This window comes from Mus musculus, chromosome 17 (assembly GCF_000001635.26).
Source record: "Mus musculus strain C57BL/6J chromosome 17, GRCm38.p6 C57BL/6J".
In the NCBI taxonomy this organism is placed as follows: Eukaryota; Metazoa; Chordata; class Mammalia; order Rodentia; family Muridae; genus Mus; species Mus musculus.
In genome coordinates, this window is record NC_000083.6 from 56,122,532 (window position 1) to 56,140,556 (window position 18,025).

General features: G+C 56.3%; 1 protein-coding gene across 3 annotated transcripts; it reads right to left on the minus strand.

Annotated features, from left to right (window-relative positions):
• Positions 1-553: 553 nt before the first annotated feature.
• Sema6b (sema domain, transmembrane domain (TM), and cytoplasmic domain, (semaphorin) 6B) lies at positions 554-17,812 on the minus strand. 3 transcript variants are annotated; one of them, NM_001130456.1, is made up of 17 exons: positions 17,683-17,812; positions 10,185-10,337; positions 9,967-10,090; positions 9,212-9,272; positions 8,992-9,054; positions 8,582-8,683; positions 8,175-8,265; positions 7,442-7,561; positions 6,877-6,965; positions 5,719-5,936; positions 4,947-5,078; positions 4,409-4,558; positions 3,919-4,101; positions 3,686-3,835; positions 2,986-3,063; positions 2,802-2,860; positions 554-2,386 (listed from the first exon to the last, which is right to left on the minus strand). In NM_001130456.1, the coding sequence occupies exons 2-17, from the start codon at positions 10,306-10,308 to the stop codon at positions 1,470-1,472; spliced, it is 2,661 nt and encodes an 886-aa protein (NP_001123928.1). In that variant the 5' UTR covers positions 10,309-10,337; positions 17,683-17,812; the 3' UTR covers positions 554-1,469. The 3 variants fall into 3 exon arrangements, with proteins under 3 accessions (NP_001123928.1, XP_006523993.1, NP_038690.1); XM_006523930.4 differs by lacking the exon at positions 17,683-17,812 and adding an exon at positions 15,899-16,527; NM_013662.2 differs by lacking the exon at positions 17,683-17,812 and adding an exon at positions 11,081-11,321.
• Between the last annotated feature and the right edge of the window lie 213 nt (positions 17,813-18,025).

An 18,025-nucleotide genomic window follows, 5' to 3' on the forward strand; every position in this document is an offset into this window, starting at 1 on the left:
AGACTGGGCTACATACTGAGACTGTCCAACAACAAAACCCACAACAGCAAAATGCATTTCAAGGCTATGAATTTGCCTTTGAGGACACCTTTGGCTGTATCTATGTGTGATGTGCACACACACTTGCACAGGCTACAGGTTGATTCTGGGTGTCTTCCTCAATGGTTCTCCACATTGTCTACTGAGGCAGGACCTCTCATTAACTGGGCTAGGCTGACTTGCAAGAGGTCAGGGACCTTCCTGTGTCTGCTTCCCAAGTGCTAAAATTACAGGCATGTACCATTACACCTGGCCTTTTCTGTGAGTACTAAGGGATTCAAACTCAGGTCTTCTTGCTTGCACAGGAAGTGTTTCCCCTGCAATCAGCTAGTTCCTCCTTGTTGTCATCTCATCTTAAAGTTTTCCAGGTTGTCACCCCTTGACATGACCTCTCCTCTCAGTCTGGGATTCTAAGAGGCCAATCCCCCATTTGCCTGTGAGTGACTAAGAGCAGGATTTCCTTCCCAAGTATTTCCAATCACCCCCAACAAACAGCTGACCCAGAGTCAAGGGGGCCGGTGGATGTAAACAGAGTTTTATTGATGGGGATAGGGCTGGAGAGGGTCCTGGACTCAGCTGGCCACGTGGCATGCATGGTCAGCTGGTGGTCGAAGGGGATGTCACAAGTGGGGACGGGTGGCATGGGCCTCTCTGACCACCCCAGGGCTGTATTTACAGGGGCGTCTGCCCACCTCCACCCTCCCAAAACCCCCACAAGCCCTTTAGAAGCAGGTTCCCCCATCTCCCAGCCTGGACCCCCAGGTCCCCTCTGCAGGAGCAGGATTTGAACTCCAAACCGGCACCTTGAAGGCCCCATCCCCTGGGCTTCTTTTCAGAAGGCCCAACATTGGCTCAGCCAATGCCAGGGTCTCTGAGGGCGCCACCACCCACATTCTGAGTCGCACACACGCACACCCACGGCGGCCCTGTCTCACACGCATACGCACACACACACGCACACATACTTCTGTCCTGGGCCCTTGCACACAAACAGGCCATGCACACGGACACACACCCACACACGCAGGGACCCAGGAGCAGGGAGGGGGTCCCTTCTACGGAGGATGTGTTGAGGCGGGAAGGCTCATGTCTGCAGCTGCCTCCCCTCACCCCACGTCCTCAACCCCCACCCCGGCCGCCACCCCAAGTAAGAATGGGGCTGTGCAATTTCTTAGAAAAAAAAAAAAACTCAAAATAAACAAAAATCAAAGTCTATGCGCAGGTAAAAGGTCAGCCTCCTCCCGCCCACCCCGGGGCTTCGTGTCCTGCATCCTCCGGGATGGAGGGGGTTCTTGTGCTTCCCTGTGGCGAGGGGATCCCCACGCGCGTGGGTGAGGAACAAACGCGCCCCACTCGGCGCCAGTAGGGCTCGGTGACCTGGGCTGGCGCCCGGGTCGCTGTGGTTGGCACCGTCGAGGCATCCGCCTGGCCTAGGGTACCGGGGGTGCAGTCCGCTCGCCCGTCCCGCAGGGCAGCAAGTGTGTAGAGTCCGCGGGTGGGTGGCGGCGAGGACGATGACCCCCGGGCCGAGCCTCGCCGCTGTTGAATGTGTGTGTGCGCCGTAGGGCGGCTGTGGGGGGCCCGTGGGGACCCGGCCTCCGCAGGCTGCTGGTTGCAGGTGGGCTCCATGGCCCGGGCAGGCCGTCGCCCACCGAAGGGTCCAAGGGGCCCGTGGGTGCGGACACCACCCGCCGGCGGTCCGGGCTGGCGTGGGGCGTGAGCGGGAAGTCGCCTGGGTGAGAGGCCCGGCAGGATCTGGGGGCGCAGAGGCGAGATTCCGGGCCCGGCTCGGCTGGCACCTGGGGCTGCTCAGAGGCGCGGGCGGGCGCCAGTAGGAGCAAGGAGGTGGAGGCTGAGGCCGACAGCAGCGCGTGGCTGTGGTCCCAGGCTCGAGACCCCAGGGCGTGGGCGTGTGGGTGTGGCGTGGGCAGGCGTTTCTGGGGTAGAGGCGTCTGCTCTGGGGTGGGCAGCAGCCCCGTGTCCAGGTCGTGAGGGCCACCATGCAGCAGCGCTGCCTTTGTCCAGCCATTCTGCATAAGCGGGGCCAGCAGGGCCTCCGGGGGACCTCCGGGACCGCCGCCGGCTCCTCCACGACCCCCGGGCCCGGTCCCCCTGCGCTCGCCTAGTCGGCTCACGCTCAGAACTGCCTCGCTGCCGCCGTGCGCCAGAATGGCCTCCTTGTCCTTGCGCCGGGCCAGCTCCCGCCGCTCGCGGAGACCCACGAACCAGCCTACACTGAAGCCGGACACCACGGCACCCACCACGAACGCTGCCACCGAGGACGTCACTAGCAGGTTCACCGACACCAGCCCTGCGCGGTCATCTGAGAGGCTGGCGCGCAAGAGTCCTGGGGACAGATGGGGAGAAAGTGGCAGTGCGATTTCCGCCTTGGAAACCAGTCTGAAAGTCTGCTAGATAGGCACTGAGCCAGGCTCTATTCTAGGCGGGGTTCCGTCCATGATACGCCTCATGCCTCTCACAAGGGAATTCTAGGCAAGGACTCTATGCCATGACCCTTTTGCGTGTTTTTTTTTTTTTTTTTTTTTTTTTTTTCTATTAGGTGGATCTCATTTTCACCCTTCCTTGCAGCAGCCACCAGAGGGCGACCGTGAGCACTGGGTGAGCTCAGCTTTCCATGGCTTCCATCTAACTAAGGAAGTCTCCCTCCATCCCCAGGATTGAGTGTCCACCCTCTATCTCCAGGACTGAGTGTCTCTGGCTTGTGTCACACAGCACACAGAGGATTCCCTTTCTCAGCTTACCAGTGCAGTCACCTAAGCCAGAGGTGCTGGCCCCGGACACATCTTGCTCAAACGTGGCACTGGGGTGGGAAGAAGGGGACAGAAGTAGACTCAACACAGAGGTCTCTATACCCAGACTGGCACAGAGAAGGGAACACAGACCATGGGTTGTTAGATAAGCCCCACGTGCCCCCAGCTCTCATACCTAGTTCCTGGTCTGAGGAAGATGCAGGAGCCATCAGGGGCCCACCCGCAGTATGGATCCTGGCTGCCAATACAGTTCCTAGGACAGAACACAGCTGCTCAGGGGACCTGGGCCATGTAGCTTCTAGACACCACAGCTGTGGCCGACTCAGAGTGAGTCTTGAAGGCCCAGAATACTTTCTCTCCGATTTTTACACAAGAAAATGGATGCTCGCTGGGCAGTGGTGGCGCATGCTTGTAATCCCAGCACTTGGGAGGCAGAGGCAGGTAGATTTTTGAGTTTGAGGCCAGCCTGGTCTACAAAGTGAGTTCCAGGACAGCCAGGGCTACACAGAGAAACCCTGTCTCGGAACACCCCCCCCCCCCAATAAAAACAAACAAACAAAAAGAGAAAGGAAGGAAGGAAGGAAGGAAGGAAGGAAGGAAGGAAGAAAAAAAAAGAGAAAATGGATGCTCAGTTCTGAAGCATTGCTACGAGGCTGGGCTGGGAGCCCACAGAGTCCATCCTTCCTGAAGCAGCCTCCCAGCCTCCCCATTGCTCCTCCAATACAGGCTGCATCCTGCCCCAGGGCCTTTGCATAGCTGTGACTTCTGCCTTCAATTACCTCCAGTGAATCAAAGCTTTTCAACAACACGTGACAACAACTTGTTTCCTTTGTCCGTCCCCCCTCCCCTGTACCAGCCTTGTGGGATGCACTCACTTCATGCACCCCGAGTACAGCTGGCAACGGGCAACAGGAACACGAACCACACAGCGGGGGAAGGCTGCCAGCAGGCCCCCTGAGGCTGCATCCAGCTCCAGGCTGAGAAGTCGCTGCCCCCACTCACCAGCACTGCTGGGTCGTCCACACCTAGGCACACAGGGTGAAGTGAGGCTGGTGCGCCCAGCCTGCTGTTCAGCCAGCCACTCCCACCTCCCTGCTTATCCTCAGACCTGTCTGGCCGGTAGGTCTCAAACTCCTCCAAAAAGATGCTGGGCCCTGTGGTCCCTGAGACACTGGCGTTGGGCTTCACAAGAAATTTGAGGACTGTGCCAGCCTCGGAGCCAAGGAAGACTATTGTCTGATTGCCCCATGGACCCGCACCCACATCCACAGCCACTCGGGTCAGCTGGTGCCTGGAACACAAGATGGACTTGGAGGTCAGGTTAATCCTGAAGCCTCCTAGCCCAGGTATCACACATCCCTTGACCTGTGGGGTACAGAAGTAGCTACACAAGTACCCACCAACAGATATACACTGGTGTACATGACATGAAAAGGTCATGCTGTGTCTTGCCTCAGGCCCTTTGCAAGGGCTGTGGTCCCTGCTTCTTTGCAGGAGCTATCTTCGTCCAGCATATCCCACAGTAAATGAAGGCCCTTGGTTGAGACCCATTACCCCCCACCATGAAGTACTGGGATGCCCTCCTCCCCAGGACTGACCGCATCAGAGTTCTCACAATCCACGGCGAGTGACCCAGGGAAGGTACTGCCTCATCCATCAGTGGGTGGGTCTTTACAAAGTTGAGGATCTCGTCAGGGAGGGCACTGGACGCGTTGTACTGCATGCCAGGTGCCGCGCAGCACCCAGGCCTGGGGGAAGATGAGGAGCATCAGGGAGGATGCCAGGACCCCACAATGAGGCCCTGATTCTCTGGGGCATCTTGGGACCCGGTTTGAATGGCTCCCCACTCTTAGGGTTTCCATGATCTGACTCACTGTAGCCTCGGGACCTCTGTACTTTCTGATCTGATTTGCCTGGGCCTCACACAGGCCATGCCCTCTACTCCAGGGTCTTTGCCCACACTTGCCCTCTGCCCTCAACAAATGAAGAGCATTGACTGCCTGGCCCTTCATGATGGCTTCCTCGTGTCTTCCTTCACAAACTTGTGTCCCTCCATTGTCTCCTGACCCGACACTGAGCTGACCTCCCCCAAACCAGCTACTGTAAGGACCCTGTAAAGACAGAAGTCACTGTCACCTGGGCCGTGGCACTTGGTCTTCAGGCACTGGTGTCCAGATCGACTCAGGCGACTTCTGTTCCCGGAAGCGGCCTTCAAACACAGCAGCCACTTGGTTCATGTCAAAGGCGCAGACGGCTGAGCCGGGGATGCTGCGGAGGGGGTGAGGCAGTGCTGAGCTGGGTGGGGGTGGCACCATCTCTGGGTCTCCCTGCTCTTTCTCTCATCTGAGCAACACAAGCCACTCCACCTCCAGAACATCCCCAGGTTGGACCACTGTGCGACTGGCTTCCCTAGACCTCTGCCCTGGGTCTTTGCACGTTCTCAGTTCTCACTGAGTATTTAGTAAGTTCCTGAATATTTAGTGCCCAGAGGCCATGCTTGCTGATCCCCATTTGTCCATGGCTCCCTCATGCTCTCAGACCCAAGTCTAGGCCCTGTGCCACTGTGCAATCTTCCATAATTCTAACACATTCCTTGATCACATTGTCTCCCTCCACACCAGCCACATAGGCCTCCTTCCTCTGACTAGCACAGTCTTGGACCCTTCTCATGTACTATTCCCCCTTCCACACCCCAATGTCCCTCCTTCAGGAGCCTTTCCTGCCATGTCCTGTAGGGTGAGAGGACTCCAGTGTTTCTTTCATTCTTTGGCCCCAGATTGGCATAGAGGTCTCCTGGGACCAATGCTGCCCAACACAGGACAGCAAAGAATATTTGCCGACTAGTGTGTGAACACTGGGATTCTGGCCAACAAACACCCGCAGTGGGCCCCTGATGGCAAGGGCTGACCTGTTGCTAGGAGTTGAGAAGACAGCGAGGATCACCGGACGACCACCCAGGCTCACCACGCCCGTCACAGCCTGCAGGACGTTGAAGTAGAAGTGTGAATCCCCTGGCACTGAGCAGTTGAGCCGGGCCTTCAGGAAGGAAGTCCACTGCTTCTCCAGCACTCGTGGCGAGCCGCCCACGTCATTCTTGCACACACGGGCCACTCGAGACACCACCACCTGGACAAGCAGCAGGCACCGGAAACACCCTGAGTTAGCAGGATGTAGAAATGGCTACTGCCTGCCGTGCCAGACAGGGGAACTTCTCTTACAAAGGACTGAGGGAGACCTGCACTCTGGATGCCAGGCAGCAAGGATAGGGGTGGCACAGGTGACAGTGCAAAACATAAATGTGTGGGAGGATGGATGAGTGAGTGGATGAGTTTCTGGATGGATGGATGGACAGATGGATGGATGGATGGATGGATGGATGGATGGATGGATGGATTTATGGATGGATGGATGGACAGATGGATGGATGGATGGATGGATGGATGGATGGATGGATGGATGGATAGATGGATGGATGGACAGATGGATGGATGGATGGATGGATGGATTTATGGATGGATGGATTTATGGATGATTTATGGATGGATGGGTTTACAGATGGATGGATGGATGGATGGATGGATGGATTTATGGATGGATGGATGGATAGATGGATTTATGGATGGATGGATGGATAGATTTATGGATGGATGGATAGATTTATGGATGGATAGATTTATGGATGGATGGATAGATTTATGGATGGATAGATTTATGGATGGATGGACTGTAGCCAAACTCAGGCTAATGGCTCTGGGAAGGGCTAGAGAATAAATACTTGGGTCATGTGTCAGTGAGACAGTGTTGAGGGATGCATGATGGACAGGAACTGTGGGACCACATGACAGCAATGTGTCCAACACTATTCTCTACAAAGCCTTCAAGCTCCTCAGTTCCTCCTTAAACGTCTTTCAGCCCCATAGATCGGTCCTCACTGGAGGGGACACTATGTGAAGACTGGTTCCTCCAACCCGGGTGAAGTTCATGGATTAGACCTTCTGTCCACCTTCCCTGCCTGAGCCACTCAGCTAATGTCCTGTGCCCAAGCATCTTGAGGTTGCAGTGTAACCTTTTCCAGGTAGTTAAACTCCATGGCGATCTCCCGGAAGAAGAAATAGACGTGGCTTCCCCACTCCACTGCATGCACAAAGTACGGCTCTGTTGAGAGAAGGTTGGGATATAGCCTTACTCATCATGAAGGGGTCTCTGGGGCTCTGAATGTCAACAGAGCAGACTGTGAGCTGTGCTTTTTATTAGGAAGAGACTTAGAGTGGTCACTTAGCCAAAATGAACTGAGCCCAGTTTGGTTTTTTTTGGGGGGGGAGGGGTGAGTGGGGTCATAAGTTAAAAAAAAAAAATCATGTCCACCACTGCCATGCAATCTGCCATTCTGCGAAATTCCTCCCTATTTGGTGGAGAGTTCAGCTCCACAGTTTCTTGTCCTGTCCTACTTCAGGTTGTGCAGCCACCCGCTACCAGCAGGCTCCACTTTACACCAAAGTCTTCCACCTAGTTTCATCTTTAAAAGGACCAGGAGATTCCAAAAACAAGGTCCCAGCCTCTTCTTTCCTGATCTCTGGGACTCTTATTTTTGCTGGGGTGTCAGGTAAATGTCACCCCTACAGGAGCCTCACCTTTAAACCACTTGGAGTCGTGCTTTACTGTGCGCAGTGTGGGCCGGTCCCCAAGGCTGCGGTAGATAACAGCGTCGATGGCTAGGAAGTCAGTCACCGTGGCTGTGAAGAGCATCCCATCTGGACATTGCGGGGTAGGGTGTGAGGCAAGCAGATTGGGATTAGACTGGGAAGGCCGAGAGAGAAGCCAGGCATCGTAGCACAAGCCCGAATCCCGGCACTCAAGAGGCAAAGGTGGTGGATCTCTGTGAGTTTGAGGCTAGCCTGGTCTACAGAGTGAGTTCCTGGACAGTTAGGGCTACACAGAGAAACCCTGTCTCAGAAAATCATAACAACAGCAACAATAAGAGAAGGTCCAGACGACAACGACGACAACAACAACAACAACCACAACAATCATAATAGAAAGACCAGAGGGGGTAGGAGCAAAAATTAGAACCTCAGCCTAGTGAGGACTGTCGAGAAGCTGAGCCTGGATCCTATCCTGATCCTACAACTGAATGAGCCTGAATCCCAGGCTGAGTCCTCATACAGGATGAGACTAAATCCAGTTGAACCTTGATCCCAGGCTAAATTTCTTCCTCCAGCTCAGACTAGCCACCATCCTGACCCTGACCCTGACCAGGTCCTCTTAGATTCTGCCCATTTCCCAGATGCCTCTGAGTGACCAGAATTTTAGAAATGGAAACTAGCTCTCTTGGGAGTGGACATGTCAACAGCAGAGACCACTCACCTGAGAAGAGGGCGACATTGGCATGTTTGGGGTCATAGGGGCAGCGGGCCATACCGCTGATGCTGTCACCAAGAAGCTGCAGTGTGTCCATCTGCAGGGAGGACAGAATCTAAGCAATACATCTCCTCACTCTGCCTGGCAGCTCCGGGGTTCCCCAGTCCGCCACTCCAGCCAGAACCCTAGCTTCACATTGCATTGCTGTGTGATTCTGGCCAGGCAATTAACCTTTCTGGACCTCAGTTTCATGGTCTGTGAAATGGGCCCAAGTCTATTGTCGTCAGTCCCGCAAGAGATGTGGGACAAGCCTGGCAAACCTAGCACAGGGATGTGCATGGCTGGGAGGAGACTCTGGGGACATGGAGGGTGAGGTAGATCCCTGGGTCTTGGAAGGAAGGGCTGAGACTCACACTGTAATTGGCGCAGATGGGATTGAACGCATTGGAGCCGCACACGAACAGCGTGGACTCATCGCGAAGCAGGAGCACCTTGACAAAGTTCCGACACTCACCCTGGGGTGGGGAAGAAGAAAGGAAGTGCAGAGGGCGTTGCCTGGCCCCTAGGCTTGTGGCTCAGGCTGAGAGCTCAGGCAAAGCAGACCCAAGGCTATTCCCGTGGGATGAAGGAGGTTGGGTGTGGCCTGGGGAGATTGGGTGTGGCAACTGAGGCACCTGTCCTTGAACACAACAATAACGGCTTGGAGCTCCTCCTCTGAGGTGGGAAGAATCACCCCAAGGCTGCAGAGAAGTCTAAGGCCCAGCTAGGAACATGGCTAGGGAGGGTAGGATAGGGATAGGTGACAAGGACAGGTCCCTCTAACCTCTTGCTTGCCCTTCATTCGACACACATCGATGTCACTGGGGTTGGAGCGCCAGGTCAGCTTCTACCAAAAAAAAAAAAGTGTGGTGAGGGGAGTGTAGCCCTCATCATCCTTCAGATCCCTCCTCCCAGCCAAGTCCACCCTGGATTCCACCTCCCCTTGAAGAGCTCCGCCCCACCCCCACCTGCACCTCCACCCCCATATGGTCCTTCTTCCTCACCCTCTGATATCGCAGCTCCGTGGAAGTGGATGGCTCCAGTTCTACTTGGTACAGGTTATCTCTGCAGGAGAGCATGGTGCGTGAGATTGGGGGGATGGGGGGACCCTACCACCTTCGTCCAATCACAGTGTCCATCTGGCACCCAATCACTCCTGGTCTGCATTGTGATTTCTGCCTTTGAAATCTATCCCACACCCACCCCTTTCTCAGTCTGCATGTTGTCACCATGTCTAGCCTTTAACTTCACAGCTTAGATACAGCCAGGCCTCAGCACGGACCCAGCCTTGAGAAACCGCCAGCAGGGGGCGCATGTGAGCACTGAGTCACTTCTATGGGTTCAAGACCAAGTTCTCTTTTGGCTTCCCCTCCATCACTCTGTCTAGACGCCCAGTAAATTGTGCCCTAGACATTGTCCCTAACAGTTATGCATGCATCACGCAGCATCCAACACCCTTAAAACTCAGGCCTAAGCCGGGGAGTGGTGGCACATGCCTTTAATCCCAGCACTCAGGAGTAGAGGCAGGGGGATCTCTGTGAGTTCCAGGACAGCAAGAACTACACAGAGAAATTCTACCTCAAACAAACAAACAAACGCCACCCAACAGTACCTTTAAAACTCAGTGCTCAATAGCCTTAAAACAGCGTTGAATAACCTGGAAACTCAGCATTCAGCACTATGGGGTCACACTTTCCAGCCAAGGCCCATCATGGACCCCTCAAGTGTGCTATTCTGGGGCCCCCCAACATTTGCATACCTGTCCCCAATGAACAGTGTCCTGTTAACACGTAGCACTCTCTGGATGTTGAGGTCCTCAGCACCCTCCGCAGCGGTCAGACGACCAGGCCCGCTGCCCACGAACACGGGATAGTGGCTCAAGTCTAAGGGAGGGAGTGGAAGGAGGGTTCATTTGGAAACAAGATCCTGTGTACCAGAGACCCTGACACACCCCTGCCCATCTCTCCCCAGACTCACAGTCCCTGGGAGCCACGCTGAGTGGAGGTGGTTCTTCTGGGAAAAGGCCATAGGTGACCCCCAGGAGCAACAGCAGGAAAAACGACAGGGCCGGGCGTGGAGGGGGCACTCGCGGGGTCCACATGGTGAGGACCGGATGACCACAGATGACACCTACAAGCCAGGAGGGCGGTGAGTTGAGCGGCCTGCAGTTTCATAATAAGCCGGTAGGGGGCACGCGAGTCCCTCCCTTCCTCCCTCCCAGAATAAAAATAACATTGATAATAATAACTACTCTCAGACGTTGTTTAATTAACAAGCGACTTTAAGACCACATGTGAGTAAAATTCTCAGGAAATAGCTGCAACTGAAAATGCATTAGGTAATTAAAAATTAATCACGAGAATTACAATAATGGATATTATCTTAAAACATGCGTTTAAAAATCCAATCTCAAAAAGCATTTTTTAAAAAACCCTTCAAATGAAAACGCGAAAAGCCTTAGAACCTGGCGTTGTGGCATAGGCCTGTCATCCCAGTCTTGGAGAGGCTGAGGCAGGAGCATCACTAGTTCCAGGACAGCTTGGTCTGCATAGCAAGACCCCACGATAAAACCAAATGGCCACAAAATTAGAACCAATACACAAAGAGGGACCGTATTTCCAATTCAAAGGCAGAAGAAAACATAGCAGAATTAAAAGCCCTTGGCATTTTATACACCACATCATTAGCAATGGGAGTCGTAGAATATCGCAGTGTGCAGGGGCCTTAGTGTCGCTGGTGGGTTTGACTTCCTGTCCCCTTGGACGACTTCCTTCTGCTCTCATTCATAAGTGAGGAATCCTGAGGTGTGTGAAAACATGCAGGACCCAGCCCTCCAAACCTAGGGGCCCCAGGGCAGGGCAGCGTCTCCCTACCAGAAAGGAGTACAGTCCAATTCGAGACACCCCACGTGGGTTTCTCAGAAGCTTCGTCAATCTCCAACAAACTCTGGGCCTCAGTTTCCCCATCCAGGCAGCAGAGATGTCTCCCAGCCTACCCCTGACCTTGTGTCTTGGAGATCAGAAGCCACAGTGGGTGGGGATGATGGAGGGAATATCAGCCCCAGGCTAACATCAGCCCCTGTTCTAACGGTCAGGGCCAAAAAACAGGAAGACCTTGCACGGCTTCCTCTGCCTGACCCTGGCTTCCAGGATTTGTGACTCAGAGTACGTGTGTTCTGGGACATGAGCCTACTTCCTTCTGAGCTTCCTAAGCTGGCTCCTCCCCTGTGCTGTCCCCCTGTACCCGCCCCATGACACCAGATTCCAGGAGGCTGACCTCTGCACTGCGGCCATCCTAACCCCATGCTACAGTCCCCAGACCCTCATTGGGGATTCTAGGCAGGGTTCCACTCCAGACCACGCCCCCAGCCCATCACGGGGGGGGGGGCGCGGGGGAGGGGGGATTCTAGGTCGGGCTCCACTCCTGTCCACGGTCCCAGTCCATCACTGGGGGGACTTGAGGGGAAGGGAGCGGCTCAACCCACAAGCCACGCCCCCAACTCTTTGACTTTTCTTCCGGGGACAAGGTCCAGACTCTAGCTCCAGACTCAGCCACCACAGGAGCTGCTTTGAGGAACTCTGGGTTCAACGAGAGCCTCTGCCCCTCCCACAAATAAAGTAGAATAATAAATATAGAATGTTTTGAGACAAAATCTTACTATGTAAATCAGGCTAACCTCAACCTTCCTGAGATCCACCCCTGAGCCCTGAATCACCTCCTGCTGGCACTCCATCCTCCATGATCGCTTGATCCTCAGCCATGCCCCCACCCCTCCTGGCTATGGCGCGCTGAGTCTTCAAGCGTCACCATCGAACTCGGGGTTCTAACCCGTCTCAGACACGCTGCAGCATCCCTGCATGCCAAAGCCCTTCCATGGCACCGCACTGGACGCCTCCGTCACGCCCCCTCCCTGTCACACTGCCTAACTTCCTCGCAGCCTAACCCCCCACAGCCGCAGGTTCACACCACAGGTGTGACACATTTTCGACTCCACCACAAAGTTCTCCAGCACACAGCAAATGGAAGTAAAACCGTGGGCTTCTCTCCTCCATCAACTCCCAGGCTGGCTCCGCCGCCATGTCCTCCCTGCCCTCACACTGTGGACACGAGGGGGCGCCTGCGAGCGCCGCGTCCGCTCTTTGCCCTCAGCCCTGCCATTCTACCCCAGCCTCCCTCCTCCCTTTCGGTCCTTTGCCTCCCTCCCTAATCTTTCCACAGCACTCTGCCCCGCCCCAGGGCCTTTGCACAAGCTTGATGCTCTGGGGGGCAGCAAGCAGGCGTCCGTGGCTCTCCTAGGGCCAGGTAGACCTTTGGTGCTCAATAATCGCTTGTTGTATGTGAATAAATGATCAACACTTAGCATTGAGCCCTACCCACCTCAGTGTCCTCCAGTCCTCTGCCACACACCCACTGTCTACTCACCCAGGCCAATCCCTCCCCGAGAGTCCCCAGAAAGTCAGACCACCTACATGCTCCCAAGTGTGTGTTCCACCCCAGGCAAATGTCCCAGCTGTGAGAGGGCCACCCACACCTGTGTTGACACCTGTCTCAGGGTGTACCCCCAGCATCTGCCTGCGAACCCCGCTCCACCACAAGTGGCTTCCAGAGACTCAGGAGACAGCCCAATTCATTGGCTGTGTGGGGAAACCGAGGCCCAGGACGTGGGATGGAACAGCAGTACCTACGGTTCTCATGCAAACCCTAACAGCTCTGCGACTGACCTGTGACTGCAAATGGCCACTTCCTACGCACTGCGTGCCAGGTTCCTGTGATAACTGTAAATGTCCCCAATGTCAAAACCATCCCCTGAGAGGCAGAACACCCCTAGTTGATAGTTATTCTACAATCTTCTTTAGCCACTCAGCGCCCCAAGGGCCAGGGCAGACCTCAACCGGATCCTCAGGCCTCTTTAGGCAAGTTCTGCTTTGAATCTGACTTCAGTCCTTCTTGCTTCATGGGGGCTGAGGTGCTGCGTAAGGGCTCCTCCTCACCATTCCACAGACACCAAGCAAATCACAGTCTTGCTTTCCATGGTCGTCCCCTCCCTCACCTGGCCTGTGACCCCAGGCCCAGATGCCACTACCCTGGGCTCCTTTGGGCTCTGCGGGAGGACACAGAGACCCTCTGCTGACTGTAATCCTCTGCTTCCTCCTCTACAGCGGAGTGCTCCCTGCAGGCCCACTGCCCCAGGGTTCTGGCTGCGCTGCTGGTGTCCCCAGGGGGATCGAGTGACTGTGGGACAGCAGGGCCCCTGAGCTGGCCTGGTCTGGTTACCGGCTCTCCTTACAGCTCCCCTCCAGCTGCCTCTCAGGCCCCACTTGGCACAGAAGGAAAGGGGGCTCAGCCTCGTGTGCCCCTCAGCATGAACCTGTGCAGGGTTCCTCATTACTGGAGCCCCAGTTTCCCCATCCACAAGACAAGCCTGCAGGACCTGCGCCCACCCTCAGTAAGTTATCAAAATGTATACAAAAGTGTACACAATAGTTGCTTAGCAGTAAGGGTATCTCTGAGCTTAGTATGTCCTCAGGAAAGGAGGGTCTGCACTGGTGGTCACTGCTAAGTCCCTGAGCCTAACACAACAGTCACCAATAAATATCTGAAAACAGGAACCCTGGCAAAGACATGCTCACTCCAGACTTCCTGAGCCCGACTGTAGGCCAACATGGCCAGGGGTTTCATCCTGTCATAGATACCTAGGCCTTGGCACTACAGCAGGTATACAGAAGCTAGTCAATAAATGTTGTGCAAAGTTCCCCATGGGTGTGAACCCACTTCATGCCCACACCAGCCTTGAGACCATGGAAAATACAGAGCTCAGAGAGGTTGCACTACTTGGCCAAAGTCACACAACACATTTCAGTGGATGGTGGGGCAGAGAGAAGAGTGAGGTGCCTCTGTCCTTCAGGGGCCTTCGAGCCCACCTCTACCTAACACATAACCATTCGGTCTCCACCTTTGTGTCTGATATGAGGACACCTAAGATATGCAGGATGACAGGCAGCCAGGGCCTTGCCAAGGACTTCGGGGAACAGGAAGTACCGGCCAAAGAGCCTGAAGAAGACAAAGGCAGGAAATAGGTCCCTGGGGTCAGAGTAGATCAGGGGTCCCATGTGAGTCAACAATGGCAGACACATAGGCAGAATAAGATGGATGTAAGAACCGTCCATTGGTAAGAGTCAAGCCCAGTCACCGTGAGGGTGACCTCAGGGGAACGTGTCTTCTCAGAACCTACGAACCAGAACCTTTAAGACAATCCACAGCAGACACTTATGGAGCACCTACTGTGTTCCCAGATCAGATTTAGAGCATCTGCTGTGTTCCAAGCCCTGTGGTAGATGTCAGAGGACATCTACCTAAGTACCAGAGGTAGTGACTGCTCTGACTTTTCTCTGCTGAGGAGGCTGAAGCCCACCCACAGGGACCCACTGGAGATGAAGCTATCCCCAGATCGTGCAGTCCCCAGTGTCCATACCCGCAGCCACAGTCCTCTAGCCCAGAGCCATGGTCCCTGCTCCCAGCCACAGGGGCCTCCTCCACCACACCAAGCTGCATCGTGCAACTGGGGCCTTTGCACAGCTGTGGTCCCTGGGGTCTCTGCATGGCTGCGTCTCTCCTGCAGGGTTATTCCTCATGACCCTTCCAGCCCTCAGCTCTAAAACTTCCTCTCCAGCTGGACCATCCATGCTCCCGTCTTCAAGGTGCTGGATGCTGGTGTACTAGGTTGGCACAGCTGTGAGTTCAACAGCCATGTTGGTAGGGACAGGCCCAGACAAACCTGGCCATTGGCTCTGTTTTACACATGGAGAAACTGAGACTCAGAGAAAGGGCAGGTTTGATGCAAGGGCTACTGCTACTGGGCGAAGAGCCACATCCTGGCAAGGGCTCTTTGCTGCCTCTTGTGTATCAGAAAATATATGACCACCTCCCACCCAACTTCTACACATCCGTCACAGCTCTAGCTGCAGTGCCTCTTCTCCATGCCACCTTCCCCGAGCCACAGCGGAGAATCAAACGTTCCCTAGCTTCAGTTGCTCCCTCCACTCCAGCCCCAGCTGTAAACAGCAGAGTGAACTAGGATCTGCCTTGTGGAAGAAATAGACAAGTTAGGCTTGCTGTCTGAGCCAGACACAGACCATGGCACACAGGCACACAGGAGCCACCGAGAATGCTTGTTGACTGACTGACTTCCCTGATCACCCAAGACCCCACCCCACCCCCACCCCGTCCTAGAAACCCATAATCCCCCTTAAGGCTTCTAAAAGCAGTCAAGAAGTTCCTTGGGGCTGAGCCAAGAGCATCCTGGGAAATGTAGTCTTCAGCCGGACTGGCCTCTCATCTGAGTTAAAAGTCACCTACCCACTCTGGTCCCAGGAAGCCGCAGCCTCCCGCCAGTGCCCCGGCTCCCAGCAGCCCATCCTCGAGGCCCGCGAGCCCGGAGGCCTCGCCATCTCTTCGCTTCCTCTACCTCCCTCCCTGGCTCCGTGTGGCCCTAGAGATGAAACTCCTGCTCCACCAACCTTAGCGTCGTCTCCTCCCACTTCAGAAAGTTCAACCACCCTGGGAAGTACTCCCACTTCCCAGCTCAGTGGCAGAGTCCGTGCTCCCAGCTGCCCCCTCCAGGGCCACACCCAGGGTCAGCTCAGGACACTCGTCTTCCCAGGAGACGCCAGTCACCTTTCTGTCCCACTCACCTGGCCGCAGGCTGACGTCACCTCCTCCAAGGGCAGCCGCCTGCCTGCCCTCTGCCAATGGACAGACAGACAGACCGACAGATGGACAGGTCTGAAAGTCCCGGAGGATGGAGGAGCAGGAGGCCCTGGGACACACGCATCGGAGTGAGGAGCAGGCAGACCCTGTCCTGAGGAGGCTGCACAGAGACTGACCACCTGCCCCAGAACACACAGAGGAGCTAAAAGTTCCAATTCACTTTCTGCCAGTGCCTGAGACACCCAGAGCCACCCTCAGAAGGCACAGGGACTCGCATTTCAGTTCATGGAAAGAGCAGAGCTCCCTCTCTTGCTGTGGAACTCAGGGCCTCACAATACAGGAAAGCCCCAATTGGCGCTCAGTGCCTCAGTTTCCCCACCTCCTCCAGCCACCGTACCATTGCTGATGGACACAAATACAAGATGCAAGACACCCCCAGACTGCCGTCTACCAAGTGGAGAGCAGTGGCCACCCAGCCAGAAGGCCAGGCCAGACAACATTAGGCCATGTCTAGGTCCAGGCCTTGAACCTCAAACCTCTCCCACTTCTAACCTCTGTAAATAGCCCGCAGGCAATCGTGCACCCTGAAAATCAGCCAGAAAACCCGAGTCCAAGATACAGAGAAAGAAAGGCACGTTGTAACCAGGCAGAGGCGCTCTGGCAAGTCCCTCCAGCCATTCTGTCCCCAGGGCCACCCTCCTCCACCCAAAGCTTGTTGGCCTGCAATATTGGGGTTCCCAACTCCATCACATTCAGTTTGGGATTGGGGCATCGAGCAGGTAAAAAATAAGAAGTTGGGGGTGACACAGACGTCAGGCAGTGTGACACAGACCTGCCAGGGTCCCGGAGACCTGGAGAGCAACACAGACCTCAGATGGGGAGCAACACAGACCTCAGGCAGGTGACAGAGACCTGGGAACCTCAGATGAGAGTGACACCGACCTTAGGCGGCGGGGGTTGGGGGTTCAGTGACAGAGACCAGGCAGAGAGGACCTGGGACCCAGGAGTCCCTCCCGACCTCAGGGCTGTTGTAGGCCTAGAATTCACCATCTGAGGCCAAGGTGGGGGGTTCGGCCTGGCAGCAGCCCTGGGGAGGCGCCCCAAAGTCGGCAGTGGAGAGCAGAATGGGGCACGTGACCCCCGCTCCAGGGACCAATCAGCACCGCGGTCGGCCAGGGGGGCCACGGTGGCACCCACCCCGCGCGGCTGCCAGAGACGCTCCTTTGTCCCATTGTCAGGCTTTGGGGGGGGGGGCTGGCAGCCCAGCTTAGGGCTGTGCTGCAGCGGGGGCGTTGGCCGCGGACTGCCCCCCCCCCATGTCAGTTGCGCGGCCGGCGAAGACCAGCCGGTACCCAAGAGCTTGGGGACAGCTGGTGCACAGGGCCGCGTGGGGACCCACGAAAGGTCGCGGCTATGTGTCCCGCCCCCTCCCCCGCCCCCATCAGTAGGCCGTCACCCCAATAATTCGAAGCCACTGTCAGTGCCCCGGCGCGATGAGCCGGGGCCTTGGCTGCAATCCCCGCCCGCTGCGCAGCCCGTTAGCCCCGCCCAGGGCGCTGGAGCTGCGACCGCACGCGGGGGGCCCCCCAAGCCAGTGCCGCTGCACGAGGCGCCCGCGCCCTGTGCGCGCCTGGTGCGTGCATGCCCACTGCATCTGTCCCTGCATCTGTCCCTGCGTCTGTCCCTGCGTCCGTCCCTGCGTCCGTCGCCGCATCTGTCCCCCGTGCATCTGTCCAAGGTGCGTCCCCGCGTCCGTCCCTGCACTCACCTCCAGCGCAGGCCGAGCACCTGCTCGGCTCGGCCCCGGCCCCGGCCCCGCAGCGTCTCAGCCCGGGCTCCCACGCGCGGGCGGCTCCCGCGGGGGCGCAGCGCGGTGTCCCGGCCGGGGCCGCATCTCTGCCGCCGCCGCTGCGACTCGCAGCTCCGCCACCTCCGCCCCCAGCGCCCGAGCTCGGAGCTTCGCAAAACCCGGAGCAGACCACCAAGGAGCGGAGCACGGACGGGAGGGGGCGCCTCCACCATCCTTGGCCTCAGTTTCCCTTTCTCTGCCTCCCACTTCTCTCTACTGGGGTGGTTCTGAAGACCACCGACTCCCGCACTGAGCTGGGCGC

Bases quoted from the DNA above. Each gene is read 5' to 3' on its own strand.
- Sema6b (NM_001130456.1), bottom strand. From the start codon at position 10,308: ATGTGGACCCCGCGAGTGCCCCCTCCACGCCCGGCCCTGTCGTTTTTC. The intron at 8,266-8,581 runs GTGAGTCTCAGC...TCCTCCCTGCAG, and splicing joins CCATCTGCGCCAATTACAGT to ATGGACACACTGCAGCTTCT. The intron at 5,937-6,876 runs GTTACACTGCAA...CTGCTTGTCCAG, and splicing joins AGTTTAACTACCTGGAAAAG to GTGGTGGTGTCTCGAGTGGC.